Genomic DNA, 22,668 nt, shown 5'->3' with positions numbered 1-22,668 from the left:
AGATGTAATATGTGAGAAGGGGGAGAGAAGCCAAAGATACCTCTTCGGAGCTTTTTTTTTTTTTTTTTTTTTACCTGCCTTCACTTCCCCACAGCACCTTTCATGGAATTTTCCCTTATCTGTGGGCTCATAGCATCCTGTGTGTATGTCTATGAAGACCTTATTCCATTGTGTATTTGCACTCCAAATATTTTATTTACTTGTCTTTATTCCCTGCTGCAACTTGAGTGAAGGACTATGTCTTCTTTTTCTACTTTGATTCCTCAGTGCTTAGCTCATGATGTTTAACAAAATTTTTGTAAGGTATATGGACAGACAGAGTAACTGAGCGGGGAATTACAGATGGAGCAGATTTCTGAAATCAGAAATAGTAGTTGGTAGAAGCAGGCAGTGAGTTTTGTTTGGGAAATATTGAAACATTTATGTGGGGCATCCATATTGGAAAAGCTCAATATTCAATAAATAGTTGAAAATAAGAATCTGGGTCCCAAGAGAAGAAGAAAGAGAGGAAAAGTTTTCCTCCTACCACTTACCAAATGCTTACTATGTGCCAAACATTGCATCGAGTCATTATCACATTTATGCCAAGTTTTATTTTTTTAAACTGAGGCTTAGAGAAGTTGAACAATCTGCTACAAGGCCACTAGTTAGTAATTAATGGAGCTAGTTCCACTGCATGTCTGTCTGATTCCAGAGCACATGATACACATGAATTATGGAGAATTTCATAGGTAGACATAATAATTGAATTTACATGAATGAAGGAGGAAATACTGAAAAACCCAGACAGAGTTTAGTGCAAGAAGACCATAAACCAAACCATGAGAACACTTAACATCTTAGGTCCATGAAGGAAAACAAACCAGCATAGGTGATTGAGGATTAATACTAATAGAAGAGAAGAAACAACAAAAAATTTCAAGGAGATTGTGATCGTGGTTTTCAAATGCTTCAGAGGAGTCCACTAGAGTGTGGATGAGGAGAGACCTTTCATTTTGTCAACTACAGACTTTTTGATTTTGAAGCAGTCGATCTCAACAGAGTGGTAAGAGTGAAGCTAGACTGCAGTGGGTTTGAGGAATTGGTTAGTGGTAAGAAAATGGAAACAGAAGGCAGGCTACTATCTGAAATGGAAGAGCAGATCGAGAGGAAGCTGAATTACGGCAAAACTTCCATATAAGTTGGAAGGAGGAAAAAACAGTGGTGGGTGGGATGGAGGGTGGGGAAACTATATTCGGTATAGGGGTACACAGTAGTTCCCAGGCTGGTGACGTGGTTGACAGAAAGAAACCAACCAACCAAGTTAAAGATCAAGTTTCCTTGATGGTAAAGAATATGGCAACTTGCAGGAATGGTCACATAACGCTGAAGAAAACAGCATGATCCCACACAGTGGTACAGGCTTCCCAGGTTGCCAGGATTCAACAAGGGCTGATGATGTCACCACCTTTGGGGAATCATGAATTCCTTAGGTGCAAGAAGTTTGCCTTTTCTATTCTTATGCTAGAGGGTGGCATTATACCCTCACACCCTTATTTAAAGTTGGCTCAAATCTAAGTCGTATTTCCACGGGCAAGCAGCTATCATTGGCCCAGCCAAGATTGTAATTTAGACTTCCTGTCTCCATCTGGCATACACAAAACACTAGGCAGTCCCCTTTTACTGATGAAGATACTTAATAGTGACATATGTACACACAGGGTTTTCATTGATATTATAAAAGATAACTTATGATTATTTCCTATTCAACTATCAAAATATCAAGTATAACCTAAAAACACGGATATCATTGATTCTTTCCTTTTGTGGCATAATATTAGCCTCCTAAGTAAATTGACTTTCTTCTGGAAGAGAACATTCACAATCTGCTATTTCCCCTACTTTTTGACTAAAATAATTGTTTTTTTAATCTATAGCAGTCTTATTCGTTCAAATTTTTCATTTACTGTATTGAATAGTATCTTTAACTTAGATAATTTTATGGTAACATGGCTGTTTGCCTTTTAGTGTGTCTACACTGGCAGCTAAATATTTTTTGTCATCTTCAAAAGACTCAGGTTTTAGATATGTCTTATATACATGTGCACGTATGTCTGTGTGCCCATGTGGGTGTATGTGCATATATAAGTGTGTATGTATAACTTCTTGTTCAAAGCCCTTACTGGTTATTTCTTTTTAAACTCTACACAACCCTGGCAAGGTAGACATTAACAGAAATTATGCCCAATTTAAAGATAAGGACACTAGGTTGTGGGGAATTTTACTAATGTGGCAGTGTAGAGCAAGAGTTGGAGCTAGAATTCAAGTCTCCATGCAACCAATCTGGTATGCTTTGCACTATAACAATATTTCTCTGGAATATAAAGAACCCCAAGTTATTCCTTTTTGTCTTTCAGTGAATATTTATAGTTCAGTTAAATTCCTCTGCCTGGAGATGTAATCTAGGTTTTATTCTATTTATATTAAAATCTTGATGAGCCTAAATGCCCAGAAAACTGGGGGTTCTGGTTAATTGGATTTGGTGGATAGCTTAAGGTTAAATAGAACTTTTAAAAAATTGCCATTCTTGTTGAAAATCACTCTTAAATATGAATCTACTTTCCGTTTTAATCCAAATGATCATAATTTAATCTATTATAATTGAAAATCTTACGGTAAGGCAGGGTTGCCATTCTGAACAGGATTTTTTATTGTACAACCTGTCAGGTATAGAAAATATTATAAAATGAACAAAATGTATAGTGGTCCCAGGATATTCTTTGAAAATTTGGGGTGGCCTCTTGTGAGTAGTTGTAAAGCACTGGAATTAGAATTGGAAATCTTGCATCTGAGTCCAATTCTGCCACTAAATAGCTGTGTGACCTTGATAGGGTCTCTTTCTTCCTTTCCAACCTCACTTTCCTCAACAGTCCGATAAAGGAATAAAGCTAAATGATTTTTTTGATGTCCTTTCTGCCTTTACTTTCTCTATCATTCCGTGGCTTGCCTTCTTGTCATTTGCTCCTCCACTGAAAGAATCCTGCTCAGTTTAGCTTTCCAGTTAGTTGGATTCTAATTAATTGCAGGATTACTGATTCTAGGTGAGGTCCCCTAACAAGTCAGATAAATGAAGCCATGATAAGTTAAGCCATGATTCCTTCAAAATCTCCAGTAGCCAAGGGGAAATGAGGAAGACCATCTACACATCCCTGTCTGTCCGGGGGTGTTGATAAAGGCACACAAGCATAGTTAAGAAACTGATCTTAGGCCAGTGCAAGACTAGTTTGTGAATATGTTCTACCCGATACAGGTGCTCAATCAAAGTTTGTGGAGTGAACGAATTTAAGAACAAAACCCTCTGTAGAGACAAGATTCAAGAGGCAGCACCTTATAAAGAAGCCTACCTTGGGGCGCCTGGGTGGCTCAGTCGGTTAAGCATCCTACTTTGGCTCAGGTCACGATCTCGTGGTCCGTGAGTTCGAGCCCCACATCGGGCTCTGTGCTGACAGCTCAGAGCCTGGAGCCTGTTTCCGATTCTGTGTCTCCCTCTCTCTGACCCTCCCCCGTTCATGCTCTGTCTCTCTCTGTCTCAAAAATAAATAAACGTTAAAAAAAAAAATTAAAGAAGCCTACCTTACCTTGGGTCATATTGCCAAGCTGCAGATGGTTCAGTATTTTCTTTCAATTTTTCATTCTCTGTCTCATTAAGAAATAAATATAACTTTATTTTGTTTCTTATTCAAAGATAAAAATACAACCTGGATTGGGTTTAAAGTTCCAACCACCCATTTCTATACTGCATCCTGTAAATCCATGATGATAACTTTTTCTAAGCATTGACGATGATGCAGAGAAAAGGCAAGTTTAGGTTTCATATTATATTTGCCAAATAGACATGTATATTTAGAAGTCAGAGAAGTGCATGAAATCATTGTATTCTTGAAGTTGACCTGACCTTGTTTATCTCCTTGTGCTGCCCCTAAATAATTAAAGCAAGCCAATGGGTTTCTTCTTTGCTCTCTTGAATCCACACTGCAGGGAACCAGGGAGAGAACATTTCCCAGCAAGGAAGGCCTGGTTTCTACAAATTCTCCTGTGTTCAAGTGGGATTATAGTTTTTGAGCTTTAGAGCATGGCACAAAGTGGAATTTGACTGTTTCTTAGGTAGCCTAACCTGAAGGGAGTTAATGTTGTTTTAATTGCTATCATGATTGTATGTTTTGCATGTTTTAATCAGTATTTCAGATTTTGGATTTATATCCTGTGACACTTTGTGAGAGGTAGGTACACTTTGAACAGCAATTTAAAAAATTGAAAGTAGAAGATGTTTTCTAGTCTCCATACCTACAAAGGTTTCCTTGCTTAGTTAGCAAGGGTAAATGTTTGAGGTAATTATAGGTGAGTTGTTTGTGTTCTGTGGCCCTAGGGTTAGGGTATTTGTTTGGATAATAGACCAATCCCAAGTGCAAATAGCCCCAAGGGAAGAACAGCTGTGAGCTTGGGAGGAAGATAAGATCGTGAGTGCCTGGCAAGAAAATCTTTTCCTGGAAGCCTTTAAAGAGTGACAGATTCCCCTCCCCCCCCCACCCCCAGAGGGAGGCTGAATACTTCAAAAATGCATGCTCCAATCAGAGGAATAGTTTTAGGCCAACGATTCTCAACCTCACCACTATTGGCATTTCAGGCTGGATAATCCGTTGTTCTGGGGTCTGTCCCATGCATAATAGGGTGTTTAGCAGCATCGCTAGCCTCCTACCCACTAGATGCCAGTAGTGGCCTCCCCCTGGTTATGATTACCAAACACATCTCCAGACAATGCCAAATGTCCCCTGTGGGCCAATTCATCCCCAACCGAGAAAGGCTCTTTGAGAATAATGATGATGCAAAATCTTTTGTTTCCTTGCCCGTTCACTTTTTCTCAACCCCTCTTCAGATTCTAGCAGTTTGTTTTTTCCCTTCCCATCTTCCCTCTTCGCATTCCCTTCTTCTGAAGACTTTGTTGGTAGGTTTAGATAATTCTCCAGTTTAAAGCATAATTTGTGTTGGAAACCACTGCTGTGAATTGAATGTTTGGATCTCCCCCAAATGCATATATTGAAAACCTAATGCCCAAGATGATAGTATTAGTTGGGGCCTTTGGGAGGTGATTAGGTACTGAGGGTGGAGCTCTCATGAATGGGATTAGTGCCCTTATGAAAGAGACCTCTGATTGCTCCCTAGCCCCTTCCACCACATGAAGATACAGCAAGACACATTAGTTGCCCACGGAAGAAACCCTTCAGCAGAACCCTTCCATGATGGCATCCTGATCTTGGACTTCCAGCTTCCAGGACTGTGAGAAACCTGTTTCTGTTGTTTATAAGCCAACCACCTTATGGTATTGTGTTATAGCAGCCCAAATAGACTAAAACAACCACTAAACAATTCATTTAGCTCTAAGGTCTCCCCACCCCTGCCAGTTAGTTTCCTTTTCATATGGTGGCCACTCCTCATAATTTTATTCCCAATTAACTTGTCATATCCTGCATTTCTCTGTAAGAGTCTTAAGCAAGAGGAATATATTTTGACACATTGAATGTATACTAGTTTGTATATATACTTAATTGGTTTGTTTCCTAGGAATGCAAAAAGATGGAAAAAAGCAGTATATCACTTCTGACTATTTGGATCAGATGTAGACAAGGAAACCCAGAGTGACCTTCTAAGCAACTAGCAAATGATCCTTTACCCTTGCATATATAGCCATATCTATCTACTGTCTATCTATCTATCAATCAAATTTCCTTTCTGATTCTATTCCTTTTTCTTCTACACTCTTCATTCTCCCTATGTTCACTCTATTCTCTCTCTCCTACGTTTGCTTTAGATCTACGCTACTCTTGGACATTTATTAACTCTTCCGACATTGTTCTTTGCTGAAAAGCTTACAAGGACACAGGAGCCTGAAAGCAAATGGCACATTAGGGAAACCACACATGACAGGGTGGCCAGAGCTAAGAGGGCATTGGAGACAATAGCAGTAGTGAGGTGGAGAGACCTATATCATGAAGGACCTTATGAAGTAGTACACCTTCATTTCAAAAATAGGAAAAACACAGGAAATCACAAAGAAAAATAACTACAAATTCCACTACCCAAAGATAGTTACTATTAAGATTTCCATGTTTTCTTCTAGATCAGATCTCTGTGGAATAGGGATACAGAGTGGGAGTTAGTTGTCTTTGTTTTTGTGTGGAAGGGGACAGCAAATAGTTGTGGTTGTACTGTATATATGAATTCTATTTTTTTCCCCCAACATGGAAAACTGTTTATTGCCTTAGAAATTATTTGGTTAACGGGAACAGAAATGTCTTAAAAATAAATCAAGTAAAAAGGATGTTTTTAAAAAATGGTAGAGGATAATTTCACAGGGAAGGAAGAAGGCATTGAGTACAGCTTTGCCTAATGAAAGATGGAACTGTCTCCATTATTCTTTTGCTTTCTAGAGCCATGTGATGTCTCATCACTGTTTCTTTCTGCACGTATTCTCTTGTCGGACTTCATTTTAGATGGGACTTGTTTGTCTGTTCCACTATTATGTAACTCCAGCTCTGGCTCAACATGACCTTGCATCTTGGCTTCCCTAGATGACTAGGTTTCAGTGTCTAGGTTTCTGAGAGAGGGAGAGAGAGGGGAAGAGAATATGATTGTCTCCGAGGTTGGCTATCCAATTCTGCTCCAATTAACTATGACTGCAAGCAATGCGGAGTGGGGTCAGTCATGGGTAAGGATGCTCTGTCCAGGCTCTGTGCTGAGAGTCAGTGATCAGCATAATATGCTTATGTGGTTTAAAATTCTTAATCTGACCTCACAATATTCCATAGAACGAATGTATTATGCTCCTTCCATATTTGAGTCCGCCCTTTTAGCCAATGGATGAGTAAAGAGATTGGGGAGAAGGTTCCTTGGGTGAGAAGGTTTTAGGGGAGCAGACGGGAAGTATCAGACAGCACTTTTGCTCACACTTCGATTTAGTCAGAACTCAGTCACATGACCATACCTAATGGAAATGGTGACTGGGAAATGTAGTCTGTGTGCCCAGGAAATGAGAACATGGATGTTGGTGAGGAGCAGTTTCTGCCTGAGGCTACTTCTTTGATTTTGAGATTGATATTTCACAGGACAGCCATGCCTTTTGTCAATTTGTCCCTCAGAGAAATGTTATACTGGATAGGTTAAAGGACTGATTTTGGTGACATTTCTTTTTTTTTTTTAATTTAAATCCAAATTAGTTAACATATAGTGTAATAATTTCAGGAGTAGAATTTAGTGATTCATCACTTACATATAACACCCAGTGCTCATCCCAACAAGTGCCCTTCTTAATGCCCATCACCCATTTAGCCCATTGCCCCACGCACATCCCCTCCAGCAACCTTCAGTCTGTTCTCTGTATTTAAGAGTCTCTTATGGTTTGTCTCCCTCTCTGTGTTTATATTATTTTTGCTTCCCTTCCCTTATGTTCATCTGTTTTGTGTCTTAAATTCCACATATGAGTGAAATCATATAATACTTGTCTTTCTCTGACTGACCTATTCCGCTTAACAGAATACACTCTAGTTCCATCCATGTTGTTTCAGATGGCAAGATTTTATTCTATTTGATCACTGAGTAATATCTCATTGTGTGTGTGTATATATATATAATATATATATATATATATTTTATATATATATCACATCTTCTTTATCTATTCATTGCTTGATGGACATTTGAGCTCTTTCCATACTTTGGCTATTGTCGATAGTGCTGCTATAAAACATTGGGGTGCATGTGCCCCTTTGAAACAGCACTCTTGTATCTTTTGAATAAATGCCTAGCAGTGCAATTGCTGGGTTGTAGGGTAGTTCTATTTTTAATTTTTTGAGGAATTGCCATACTGTTTACCAGAGTGGCTGCACCAATTTGCATTCCCACCAGCAGTGCAAAAGGGTTCCTCTTTCTCTTCATCCTCACCAACATCTGTCATTGCCTGAGTTGTTAATTTTAGTGAGTGGCATTTCTTACATTATTTTATGGCATTATAAAGCATGTTTGCCTTTATTTTTTTAATTTTTTAGAATTTATTTATTTATTTTGGGAGGGGCTAGGGGGCAGAAGGAGAAGGAGAGAGAGAATCCCAAGCAGACTACACCATCAGCACAGAGCCCGATGAGGGGCTCAAACCTACAACTTTGAGATCATGACCTGAGCTGAAATCAAGAGTTGGGTGCTCAACCGATTGAGCCACCCAGGCACCCCACATTTTTGCCTTTAATGTACAAATATGAGTAAGACTTACAAATCAGTGAAAGCTAATGTAAGGCAAATGTTGATCAACACCCTTCAAAAGGTGCATTAGAATGATAACCTGTATTTTCAACCTGAAGAGCTTAGTGGGAAATGCTTAGGATCTCTCCTTACTGTACTCCTTTGTAATTATTTTGAAACCCTCTTTCTTTAAAATAAGGTGTCCTTGCTAATATAGATTACTATTCAATTAAAACAAATCATACAGAAATGTATGCCATGTCAACTGGCTCATAAAATAAATGAAGAAAATACCTATCTGTAGAAAATGAGGATGAATAAAAAGATAGTCAAGGTATATAATACTCTGCCCACTACCCACTCCTCTAAAAAAATAAATAAGTAAATAAGCCAAGTTGCCAGTGAAACCAAGTCTATGAAAACAACAGGTTGCTCTGGTAAGGAAAATTGGGAATGGACTTTCAGGTTTTGTAAAGAGAAATATAATTTAATTTCTTTGCAAAATCAAGAAAATTTTTAAATTCCTAGAAAATTTGGGATCTGGTTTAATTTTAAACATGTGCTCATAAATTTTGCATAGGTCACCTATTTATTCCCATTTAAAATGGTCCCTGTTAGGAGATGATCTCCTGAAAACTCTGAAGTGACATTCCACTATTCCTTCTTGGAGATGATGTATGTACAATCATAAGAGGATTGAAAATCTCACCCACCAGTAGCTTTCTAAATTTTTTTGAGTTTGAAGGGATCACAGCTTTCACACCATGCTTTAGGGCCTAAAGTACTATTCAGTATAAAGAAAATGAAAAATTGGTACTTACTTATCTAGGTAAATAATCTTTATGTATTGGTATGAGCCTTTTAATACAAGAACATTTACATTAATAGAAAATATGTAAGTTGATATTTGCCCCTCAACTGGTGTAGGATTTTTTAATATTGTTTTTTAAAGAAATTTATTTTAATGTTTATTTTTGAGAGAGAGAGAGCATGTACGAGCAGGGTAGGGACAGAGAGAGGCAGACAGAGGATTCAAAGTGGGCTCTGTGCTGACAGCAGACAGCCGGGTCGATGCATGGCCCGAATTCACAAACTGGGAGATCATGACCTAGGCTGAAGTCAGACGCTTAAGCGACTGAGCCATCCAGAGGTCCCTAAGAAATGTTTTTTAAGTTTTAGTTATTTATTTTGAGAGAGAGAGAGGCCACGAGCAGGGGAGGGGCAGAGGGAGAGGGACAGAGGGAATCCCAAGCAGGCTTTCCACTGCCAGCGCAGAGCCAGACATGGGGCTCAAACCCAGGAAACCACAAGATCGTGACCTGACCTGAAACCAACAGCCGGGCACTCAACCGACTGAGCCACCCAGGCACCCCAATACCAATTTTTTACATTGAAGTTACATCTATAGAGCATGGATCTACCTTGGAAAATGAGAATGAGAGGGTGTCTTCAAAGGGCATTATTATAAAGTAGAGGATAATTATTTATTCTAATCTATGTTGGGGCCTACTAAAGCAACTTGATCAAATATAGAATATGTGATAATTTCTTTCTCCAGCATACGTGTATATATATGTATATATGTATATACATATATATGTGTATATATACACACACACACACATATATATATATATATATATATATATATGCCAGCACTCCTAGTTCCAACTTATCTCTGAATATCCTGTTATAGAAATGTTTAATTTATATAGGAAAGTCCGATACACTATTACATAAAAGATGTTCTGATGTCTCCCATGTTCTAAAAGGGAGACATGACAATTCACGGTGTACCTTCCTGATATCAGTTTGTCATTTCTGTAATTTTAAGAGTTGAAGCAAATATTTCCATAAAAACATCTTCAGTGGAATGCCAAACTTACATATATTCACTGTGAAAGGAAAATGCCAGATGATCATGTGAATTAAGAAGATTTTATTACCTTAATGATTAACTTTATCAGTGATATCATGAGTTACTATGTGCACAGTGGTTAAGTAAATGCGTTTTATTGTTCGTGCATGAATTTAAAAATATTTATGGAGCACCTATGGAGTTTGCTAGGCACCATTCTAGATGCTTAGGATACAGCAGTAAATAAGTCAGACATTCCTAAGCTCATGTAGCTTATGTCTAGTAATCAACAAAACCGAAATAGATTCCCAGCTTTGTCACTTACCAGTTGGGTGACCTTGGGAAATTTATTTAACTTTAATAGCTGATTCTAAGCCTCCTAAAGTATGAAATATGGATAGTACCATCTTCCTTTATAGGGTTATTGTGAGGATTCAGTGAGAAAGAAGCACAAAGTACTTTAGCAGAGTGCTTAGCACATAGATGTTGTTGCTGTTGCCATTATTATTAGAAACAATTATTTTTAATTGTTAATATTTTTATTAACAATAATTCTTTCATTACCCAGATGTCTTACAAAAAAGAGGTGAAATATGAATCAACTATTTCTTTGACTTGTTTCTTTTAGATTATGTGAAAACAAAATGAAAGCTTATGGTTGTCCTTTTGCATTCAATAAACCAAGAGATATGTGCTCACAAGTGAAACTTATTTTAAAGTTCCCAAGCCTCATTCATTCCGCACAGTGAATCAAGTGCCTTTTAGAAGAAGCGAAGGCATCATACAAATCAATATATGTTCATTGAGTACCTCTGAAGTATGAGACAACATACCTAGAAATTAAGACTTGGTCCCTGCTCTCAAGGAATATACAATACAGGCAGGGCAGATATTCTAATTAAAAGAAGAGAGGGAATAATAGCCACAAAAAGAGTTTAAAAAGAGCTCTCCCATTAGCTACTAACTACCCCACTTGCAAAATTACAGTATCAATCTAGACTATATAAAGTATTGCATTCAAGGATAAATTGTAGGACTAATGCTTAAGCCTAGAAAAATTAAGGCTTAGATAGGTATCCTGAAACTCTTTAAAAAGAAAAAAAAAACACTTAAAAATTATGGACAACATGGAGAGAGGATAAATTTTTTTTTATAAACAGTATGTAATGTTTGGAGCAGATGTATGGGCAGGGATGGCTTAAAGTTTGGAAGAAAGAACCCTTGAGCAAATAAAGTGGAATCTTTCTTTATGTAGCTGTTAGTAGGGAAATACAATTTGTTACCACAGGAGGTTGTCCAAGCTGGTAATTCCACTGAGATTCAAGAAGAGTTTGGATAAATACTCTTTGGAGGAGTATTTATTCTAAAAAGGAGTATGAGGAATGGGCTACTAAAGAAAAGCTAGATATGTTGAGGTTGATAATCGTGACTAGTAAACACACTTTTCTGCAAAATAACACTGGGTTTTCTTGTCAAAGAGGAAAATGGGGCTGTGACCCAGCATGACATTTTTTTTTTAAAATGTATAATGTTTTTAGGGACATAAGAATAAATACGTGTGAATAGAGATTTCTCCAAAGGTTATATAAAAATAGTCAATAAGCCTATGAAAAGATACTCAACGTCACCAGTCATCAGAGGAATGCAAATCAAAACCACGATAAGATATCACCTCACACCCATTAGGGACTACCATCAAAAAAAAAAAAAATAGAAAATGACAAGTATTATCAAAGATATAGAGAAAATGGAGCTCCTGTGTGCCATTGGTGGGGTTGTAAAATGGTGCAACTGCCATGTAAAATGATATGGAGGTCCCTCAAAAAATTAAAAAGAGAGGTATTGTATGATCCAACAATCCCACTTTGGGGGTATATATTCAAAAGAATTGAAAACAGGATCGCAAAGAGATATTTGCACACCCATATTCGTAGCAGCATTATCCACAATAGCCAAGAAGTGGAAGCAGCCCAAATGTCCGTGGACAGATGAACAGATAAAATGTGGTACTGTATTTACATGTAATAGAGTCCAGCCTTTTGAAAAAGAAGGAAACCCTGTCCTATGCTACATGTGAGATACCTTCAGGACATTATGCTAAGTGTAATAAACCAGTCACAAAAAGACAAATAGTGTATGATTCCACTTACATCAGGCATCTAAACTAGTCAAATTCATAGAAAGAGAGAGCAAAGTGGTGGTTCCCAGGGGATGAGGGAAAGGGAAAAAGGAGGTTGTTTAATGGGTATGGAGTTTCATATTTGCAAGATATCGGTTTCACAACAATAAATGCTATTGAACTATACCCTTAAAAATAGTTAGGATAGGGGCACCTGACTGGCTCAGTCAGTAGAGCATGCAACTCTTCATCTCAGGGTTCTGAGTTCAAGCCCCACATTGGGCGTGGAGTCCACTTAAAATTAAAACTAAATAAGATGGTAAATTTCATATTTTGTGGTTTTTAATCACAATAAAAATGCATTTAATAATTTTTTTAAAAAAGAAGAAATGCCTAAATTCCACCATTCTATCTGAATGTAATTTGGCCATAATAACTTGACTCAAGGCTTTTTCATTGCAGTCTTCTTTTTTATTTTATTTTTAAAAATCAGCCTCAGCTGTGAACTGGAAATAAGTTGAATTCCTTCTTCTGGGTATAAAAATGAGTCAAATGCTTATAGCTAAGGGAATACAGGTTTAGCTATTCGTCTCATAAGCATGTTTACAAGATGTAAAAGAAAAAATTTCATTGGTTATTTATGCATCTGTTGTTAGAAAGCTGTAGATTTCTGTCTATTTCCTATAGAATTTTAAGTGCCACATTAAATCACATTATTTAGTGCTAACAGATACCCTCAGAATTATGTAGCATGAGGGGTTTAAAAAGAGAGAGTACATTTTCCCCTTTTTTATAGATGATTTTAAAATCCTTACAGGAGCATTTATTATATTCCCACTTACCACCACTGGGTCTCATCAGTCTCGAAGATATTTTTTTTTTCAATTTCCTTATATGCCCATTTCCTTTTGGCAATATCTTGCTTTTCCTTTTTAAATTTGAACTTGAATATTAAAACAGATGCAAAGGAGAGTACTACTTACACATAAACTCTTGAACCGCATTTTTATCATTTGCTCTGTGCAAAAAACCCAATTGTATGAAATTGATAGCAACATTTTAGTATATCCTCAGGTCCCCAGGGAAAAGCAATGTGCTTAGACAGATGATCTGATTTTATGAGCACATAGCTGAAGTCTAGCACTGCGCATTTGTCTTTATGCTCCTACTTTTTTCGGGGACTATGAAAACACATTTCGGCAGTAGTTTCACTTTCCAACAATGGATTGCAAGGCCTAGGACAATGCGTAGCATTTGCAGTGCTGTTTTTCATGATGCACATCAAAGTATAGATTCCTTGAGCATGGAATCTTAATCTCAGCTTGTTAATAAGAAAACAGGAACCTTAGTACATGAACTCATTTTATTATCTACCCTCACTGAGGACTGTGATTTGGATTCCACTCAAATACGAATTAGTGTAAATGTTGCTCTGCTGTGACTGCTGAATTTATTCATTATGCTGTAATATTTTACTTATGAAACTGCATTTGTAAATCCTTTGGTGTATGTCACGATGAAATTACAGTGCTCAGGGATATTGATTATTGCTTGTAATTGCCATCATAATAGCCAACAATTCTCTGTCTTTCTTTGTCTTTCTTCTCCCCCTTAATGATATACCAAACCAAATCAATATCCAACATACGGGGCCACTTACATTGTCTCTAAAATCCAATTGTTCTCCTTCATAAATATGCAAAGGATCGAAGATTTTATCTCCGATCACTGTGAAGAAAACACCCCATACTGCTGGGTTTCCCTTTTACCCCATAGGAACATACCAGAATGTTGCTGTGCAGGATTGGTTATATCCAAGTGACATTTTGTCACCTCCAGAGTAACTACCAGGTCGTGGTGAGGAGATGGGGAGGTTACTCCACTCTGCTGTCTCTAAAGTGCTACACTTCTTGCTCTCTAGTAAATTAGATAGCCAAAGGGGGAAACATAGCCTGGGAGAGCTAAGCAGGCATTAAAGAAGAAATTCACCTCTTTGTCAATGGAGGAGACCATTTCAGGGATTAAAGAGGAAGTACAATTAAATGGAAGGAGCATAATGCTGTGAGTCACTTTTTTAATATATTTATTCTTATTTCTACTATATACTGTTTCTTCATTCTGGGGATACATTAGGTGCCCTGAGAAGCAGCAATAACTCCTTTATGTTCTTAACAACTAAAGGGTAGCTTCTTTGTAATGCTTCCCTATTCATCCAGAATAGTTAAGATGGTCTTTAAAATTTACTGTAAGAACATGTGACATAAAGAAAAATAGACATGTATTACATAGTACTGTCGGAGCACATTGTATTTGGCTGGATCAGTTAACCCAAGAGATTAGAACCTGGTAGTAACCCGGTGAAGACTGGTTAGCAGGTAGCATAGGGGGATGGAAATAGCACTCTCTTTTGAAAGTCCCCGATTCCAAGCTCATTTATGCCATTAACTGCCTATGTTACTTTTAGGTAATCCATTTCATTTTCTGGGCCTCAGTTTTGCTAACTGCAAAATCAGGGCTTTGGGCTATTAGAAGATTACTGAGTTTCCTTACATCTCTGTGAGTCTGTAGCCGGCATTTTCACGCTTGTCATTGGTCCCAAGAGAAACAGGGTAAAAGTGTGACTCAATTCAGTATTATCCACATGCTGCTTCTGTGTCCGAACAGGTGTGGGTTCTTATCTTACCACGTCCGCTAACTGCATAACCCTAGTATAGTGTAGTGTCATGTAGTGGTTGAGAGCAATGGCTTTGGGGCCAGCCTGCTTGTGTTTGAAACTCAGCTTCACCATTTACTGACTGTGGGACCAGGGAAAACTGAACCTCTCTGTTCATTGGTTTTCTCATCTGTAGATGGAGATATTTCCTTTAATGGGGTTTTGGGGAAGAATAAATGATCTAATAGTTTATAAAGTATTTAGAACAATGCCTGGCACAAGTAAGCACTTAATGAAGTTACCTCTTATTATCATTATTATGATAACTACTATTATCACCACCATTTTATTCCTACTAAACCTCTTCTGGTGTCTGTTTCATCATCTGTAAGATTAGAATAGTATCAACCTCATACGCATATGAGAATCAAAAAATTGCACATAAGGTGCCTCGGTGTCTAGCCTTCCTACGTGCTCAGCAAATCATGTTTATGTAAATAGAACCGACTACGGTGTGGTTGGTGTTAAGCAGTGCATTTTTTCCATTCACCCCACCTCCCATCTTCTTGATACTTGTTACAAACGCAATGTAAGCTCAAGGCAGAGAATATATATTAAAAAAAAAAAATACTCCTATCCCAAAGGTAACCCAAGTTACTATTTTTCCATGAACATATATTTTTTTATTTTAAAAATTGTATCTTGTTGCCCATACTGTTTTGAAGCTGCCTTTCTTCACTTGGTGATATTTGTAAACACTTTTCCTAGTGAATATTCTTTTACAGCACAATTTGTGATGGTTGTATAGTATTCTACTATGTGTTTGTAAAATAGCTTACTTAAGCAAATACCAATTATTGAGCACTTAGGTGTTTATTTTGTGCTATTACAAATAGCACTGCAACGAACAACTTGTTACAGAAATTGTCAGACACATAATTTCCTAGGGATAAATTCCTCTAGGCATAATTATTCAGCAAAGAATATGCATATTTAAAGTCTTCTGACACATAATCCCAAATCGCCCTCCAGAAAGGCTTGTGAATGTGTTCTATTCTCAGCAACCCTGCCCTTTAAATAACCTTTACCCTCATGATACTAAAGCAAAATCCTCTAGTGTGGAGATTTTTCATTAACTGGCTTGTTAGGTAGTTGTTTTCTCTTTTAAACATATGCTTTTCTCCTTTAAGCATATATGCTTTTCTTCTTTAACACTGGAAATTGGAAAGCATTCTTAATGTAGGCTTAATGATTTGTGCATTTGGTCATATGTGACAACGTGATGTTGGCTCTCTATTTTGTGGAGGGGTTTTGTGTTGTAGTAGTACATTAAAATGTAGCACTATAATGTCTTTTGCTTAGCAGTGCATTTTACTGCCCTGGTGGCACAGGAGAGAGGTTAAGATTAAGGACTTTGGAGCCAGAGTGACCTGGGCTCCTATTCTGGTTCTGTCATTCACTTACTAGGTGAATTTAGGCAGGTTTTTTTTTTTTTAATTTATTTATTTATTTTCGAGAGAAAGACAGAGACAGTGAGCAGGGGTGGGGCAGAGACAGAGGGAGATAGAGAGTCCCAGGCAGGCTCCACACTGTCAGCACGGAGACAATGCTGGGCTCAAACTCATGGACCATGAGACCATGACCTGAGCCGAAATCAAGTCTGCCCCTTAATTGACTGAGCCACCCAGGCCCCGCTAGGCAAGTTTCTTAAACCCCTTTTGGCCTCCATGCCCTTAAATGCACCATGAGGATCATAATGCAGCCTATTTCCTATGAGTGAAGACTGAGAGAAGCATTTAGCACGATGCATGGCACACAGCACTCAGTACGTGTAAAATATGTGCACGAAAGGGGCGCCTGGGTGGCGCAGTCGGTTGAGCGTCCGACTTCAGCCAGGTCACGATCTCGCAGTCTGGGAGTTCGAGCCCCGCGTCAGGCTCTGGGCTGATGGCTCAGAGCCTGGAGCCTGCTTCAGATTCTGTCTCCCTCTCTCTCTGCCCCTCCCCCGTTCATGCTCTGTCTCTCTCTGTCCCAAAAATAAATAAACGTTGAAAAAAAAAATATGTGCACGAAAACATGCTTCCATGTATTTGTTTTTGGCAAGTCCTTCCATGGCAATAAATCATTACTGTTTATGAAATATCTATATTACAATAGTCATGAGCAGTCAATAATCATCCTGTAGTAATTCAAACATGACAGCAGCACGAAGTTCTGGAACAGGCAAAACTAATGCATGTAGAAAAAATGCTAAGTAGTGGTTGTCTGGGGGAAGTGGGGTAAGGATTTACTTAGAGAGGCAGGAGGAAACATCCTGGGGTGATGGGAGTGTTCTGTATCTCGATAAGGGTTTATGTTGCAAAGGAGATTACATTTGTCAAATCTCAGCAAATGTACACTTAAAATTTGTGCATTTCATCATGTATCATTTTTTATTGAAATCTATTTACATACAACATTGTGTAAGTTTAAGGTGTACAGCCTGTTGATTTGATCCATTTATATTACAGTATGATTGCCATTGTCGCATTAGTTAACACCTTTATGACGTCACATCATTATCATTTCTTTTTTGTGGTGGAAATAATTAAGATCTCTATTAGCAAGGTTGATGATTCTAATACAATATTGTCGTCTGTAATGACTCTACTGTACATTGTATCTTCAGGAATTATTTATCTACTAGTTGCAAGTTTATGCCCTTAAACATCCCTGCTGTTCTCTGACCTCTCAGGCCCTGGTGACCACCATTCTGTTCTCTGTTTTTATGAGTTCGTGGATGGACCTCGAGGGCATTATGCTAAGTGAGATAAGTCAGACAGAGAAAGACAAATATGGTATGATACCACTTATATGTGGAATCTAAAAGAGTCCAACTCATCATGTATAAATGTTATATTTAAAAATCTGTAAAAAATATTGAACTCCAGATAATATGCAAGTTGAAATATATGAAGGGAAGTATACTGATGTATGCAATTTACTTTGAAGTGCTTAAAAACTAAGATGGACTGATGGATGAAGACAGGAACAGAGAGATGGGGAAATATGTGGTAAAGTTAGTACAGTCATATGTCTACTGTAGAATCTAATTGGTGAGTATATGAGTGTTTACATAAAATTTTTTCAACTTGGCTGTATGTTTGACAACTTTTATAATAGAATATTGCTTGAAAATATGTCTGTGAAAGCTAATCTCTAAATAAAATACTGGTTTCTAAGACAGTCAGATTTCAAATATGCCAGATGATATTTCTGTTTTTGAATCAACTCTTGAGTATCATAGTTAATGAAAAGGAACAGTATAGCAAATAACATCAAACATGGAACGTTAACACTCAAGGGTTTGAGAAATTCACTAGCCAGCAAGTCAGGGAACAGAAGACCTCTGTCTGCCTCCTAAAAGTGTAAATGGAGAAAAGAAAAGGAGACCACCAAAGGCAGTTTGGAGTTAACTTGTTGGTATATGACAATTTCATGGGGACACTGCAGGTTCTCCTGAGCTTTGTCAAAGCGTGATTGAAATTCGTGTACTTGGTGTCTTTGTGACAACTGGCTTTGGTTTTATAGCCCAAACTTTTTGTTTCCTTTTTGCAGGCATTTCCTGTTTAAACATGGATCTGGCTCCTCAGCTATCTTCAGTGCAGCCAGTCAAAACTACCCTCTGACGTCCAATACCGTGTACTCGCCCCCTCCCAGGCCACTTCCTCGAAGCACCTTTTCCAGACCTGCCTTTACCTTTAACAAACCTTACAGGTGCTGCAACTGGAAGTGCACGGCCTTGAGCGCCACTGCAATCACAGTGACTTTGGCTTTGTTACTCGCCTATGTGATTGGTAAGCCTTTTTTGCCATGTCTCTTTTCTTCTCAAAGTCTTGTTTTGCTTGTGGTGGAGGTGGGGGAGGAGACTCTCTCTCAACTCTGGGGCCCAAAATTTGAACCAAGCCTTAGTATTATAAATAACAGACGGATTTCTAATGAGGTGGTTTTTTGTTTTTTTGTTTTTTTGGTTTTTTTTTTTTTTAATTTTTTTTTCAACGTTTATTTATTTTTGGGACAGTGAGAGGCAGAGCATGAACGGGGCAGGGGCAGAGAGAGAGGGAGACACAGAATCGGAAACAGGCTCCAGGCTCTGAGCCATCAACCCAGAGCCTGATGCGGGGCTCGAACTCACGGACCGCGAGATCGTGACCTGGCTGAAGTCGGACGCTTAACCGACTGCGCCACCCAGGCGCCCCTGTTTTTTTTTTTTTTTTTTTGCACTTCCTAACCTTAAATACTGCTGAGGAGAGTAAGGAATGCTCCTTGAGAAGAAATATTTATACTACTAACGCAGTCTTATTGATTGCAATTACTGTAGTTAACCATTTTCCCTTCAATTAAAAGGTTGTTATGGTTTTCTCATTAGAAGTCATAAGTACCAATCTACAATAGCTTCTTAAATTATAGTTAAACAATAATACTGCTACCAGATTTTCAGGTAGCAATTTCATTAAAGTAGTAGTTATTTGGAAGCTATCAGAAAATCCAGCACATAATTTCTTCCCAAGAATTCAGTTTTACACCGAGATTTAAAAAATGTATTCTTCTTTTAACAAGGTAAATGGCTTGCAGAATTGTATGGATACTGTGTTTGGGGCGGTAAAGGAGAAAACAGTCTTGAGGCACTCTTTCCACGTTTAAGAAAAATATTGTTCTGGAGTCACCCTGATTAAAGTCTCCCTCACTTGATAGTAAATTGTATTGATTTTTCTGGATGGCATTTTATTTTGACTGAACATTAATTTCCTTGCTCGAGTGGTTCTGCAGTCTCAAATGTAAATTAACTTTGGGTGCCTGGGTGGCTCAGTCGGTTAAGCGTCCGACTTCAGCTCAGGTCATGATCTCACAGTCCATGAGTTCGAGCCCTGCATCAGGCTCTGTGCTGACAGCTCGGAGCCTGGAGCCTGCTTCAGATTCTGTGTCTTTCTCTCTCTCTCTCTCTGCCCCTCCCCTGCTCATGCTCTGTCTCTTTCTGTCTCAAAAATAAAAACATTAAAAAAATTTTTTTAATGTAAATTAAGAAACATGTACTTTGTGGAAGCCCTATTCCTAGAACGAATAGAATATCATGGTAGAGAAAGATTCTACCCAGGTATGGCACTAGTAACTTCTTTTCAGGTTTAACCTGGTTTCCTAACTGAAGCAGAATTACCCATGAAGGTACACTGAATATGATTCTGAGAAGTAGATTAAAACAGATTTGGACTTTCTTGAAATTATAAACAATAAGGGGAGTTTGGTTTATTCAGATTTATTCAAAATGTGAACAATAAGAAAGTTCACAGAACCGATTTTATAGGAGTCATAGAACAGGGGATGCTAAGTAAATAGATTTATTTTGTAGGGAAGTCACTGATAATGTCAGCAGTATAGGAACATAGCGTATATTGATGTTCATGATTATCTCTTTTATATTTTTATCATACAATCTGAATATATTTGAATGGTGCTTCTATTGAATATGGATAATATTACCTATAATATCAAAATTGTGTCTTTTATCACATTTTAGGATAACCCAACATGTATATTTATTTGGTTTGTAATAATCTGTAATGAGGAATAATGCTGAAGGAATGAAGCTAGGGGATGACAAAGTACTGTAATACAAACATGATTTTAATATGGAATCACTCAAAACAAGGAGTGATTTGAGAAGTCTAAATTCATTAGAGGCCTTTTTAAATGTTCTTGTTCAATTATGAGACAGACTCTTACCTTATGGATTATCTTCTATTAACTTTTACTGTATAGAGAGATAATGTTTTAGATCTAAGACTTAATAACCCCGCTATAAACAAATCCAGATAATAGCAAGCTTTTTATTACTAGGTTTATATGGTGTTCAAACCTATGTTTCCATTTAAATTTATTATGATGGCCTTGTATCAAAAATTCTATTATATACTTTGAGACTTGTTTAATTAGCTTATATATTTATTTATTTCATAAGTGCAAATAGAACATTTCAGTAATTGCAAAGTCTGCCTTTTTTATAGGGTGAACAATGTCATATGATATCGACATGACATTAAGGCAATATAGTGCAGTCATTATGAACATGGATTTGCAGACCTCTGCCCCTTATTAGGCATGTTACCTTGGGCAAATTATTTAACATTTTATGGCCTCCATTTCCTTATCTGATAAATGGGCCTAAAATAGTGCCTATAACATAGAGTTTTTATGAGAATTAAATGAGTTAATGTAACAGAAGAAGTTGGAATAGTACCCAAAACATAGTAAGTATACAATAAATGTTAAATATTATTATTGTTGTTGTTGTTATCATCATTCTCTTTATAACTGTTGTTCACTATTTTTTAAAAAGTGTTTATTTATTTATTTTGAGAGAGAGAGAGAGAGAGAGAGAGAGAGAGAATATCCCAAGCAGGCTGTGCACAGTCAACACAGAGCCTTATGCAGGGCTTGATCTCACGAATTGCGAGATCATGACCCGAGCTGAAACCAAGAGTTGGACACTTAACCGACTGAGCCACCCAGGCACCCCTGTTATTCTCTATGAAAATTCAGTGGCTCTCAGAGTTAACCATGTTTGTGGCTGTATCCCAGCATTGAGATCAGTGCCTGGCACAAAGCAATCCTATCAATAAAATTTGTCGACAAAAATGATTGATGCTAAGCATTTTACTTGTATTAGCTCATTTAATTCTCACAACAATCCTTAAGGGCACGTATCGGTATTATATATAGTTTAGAAGTGAGCAAACTGAGGCACAGCAAAGATAAGAGGTCATGTAGAGGTCATAATGAGATTAAGAGGTCACCTCACTAGAAAGTGGGGATCCTGAGCTTTAAGCCAGAGTGGACTGACTGCAGAGCACATAGTCCTCTTTGGCACTAGGCTTTGCTGCCCCTGCAGCACTGCAGCAAACTCTGTAGCTCACTGACTTCTTGGTCTAGTAAACAGATCCACCAATTTTGTTGTTACTAAATTACAAATTAAACTACATTTACCTGGTCATCCATTGCAACCGTGTGTGCAGCTAAGCTTTGTTGATTGGCGAAAGATATCTGTTCAAATCATTTATTGTGAGCTATTTTAGATGTAGAACTATCAGGCTAAGTGCTAGCACAGTGGGTTGAATTGGTTCGAAATGAGATGTTAACGGCAAATACCATAACTTTTTTTTTTCTATCATGAACTGGACATTATTTGACTTTGGATAGGGCAATTAAAGTCTCTTCCTCGATTTACCCCATCTTTGCCATATTGCAAGCCACCTCAGGAGGATAGGGTAAGGATTCCTCAGCAAGCATGCAGGTGAATGATGTCACTTAAGAACTGTAACATACAAGATGATTTTTAAATGGCTTTCTGTAGTCAAAGTAAAAAAGTATTACATTTCCAAATATGAAACTATTTCACTCTCAGCTCTTGCTGAGTCTGTCAGAGTCATCATTTTTTTTCAATCCCCCCTTTGCAGTTGCTGTATAACCCAAGTAAAATCTTACACTGAAACTATTTACTGCTTCTGTTTCCCGTGCAAATTCCTTTCTGCTATTTCATTTTCCTCTATTATCCATTATACATAACCTTTAGATACTAATGGCTGTATGCTGTGCTGGCCTCAATCCACTGGGGGAAATCACATCGATATCAATGGGACATCAGTAGACGTTCTGTGCATTATGGCTCTGTAAGTGGTCATTGGAACACTGTGGAAATTCAGCACATGAAAAGTCAGAGCTAGGTGGTTCAGGCAC

At 37.8% G+C, this 22,668-nt stretch overlaps 1 protein-coding gene across 1 annotated transcript in view; it reads left to right on the top strand.

Moving 5' to 3' along the window:
• Window positions 1-22,668, top strand: part of TENM1 (teneurin transmembrane protein 1) — a 768,359-nt gene that overhangs the window by 437,928 nt on the left and 307,763 nt on the right. The window contains exon 6 of the mRNA XM_043570666.1: window positions 18,496-18,734. Coding sequence (XP_043426601.1) covers window positions 18,496-18,734 — 239 coding nt within the window. The remainder of the gene's footprint in view (window positions 1-18,495; window positions 18,735-22,668) is intronic.

Source organism: Prionailurus bengalensis, chromosome X, assembly GCF_016509475.1.
Source record: "Prionailurus bengalensis isolate Pbe53 chromosome X, Fcat_Pben_1.1_paternal_pri, whole genome shotgun sequence".
Classification (NCBI taxonomy): domain Eukaryota; kingdom Metazoa; phylum Chordata; class Mammalia; order Carnivora; family Felidae; genus Prionailurus; species Prionailurus bengalensis.
This window is presented reverse-complemented; position numbering and strand designations above follow the sequence as displayed.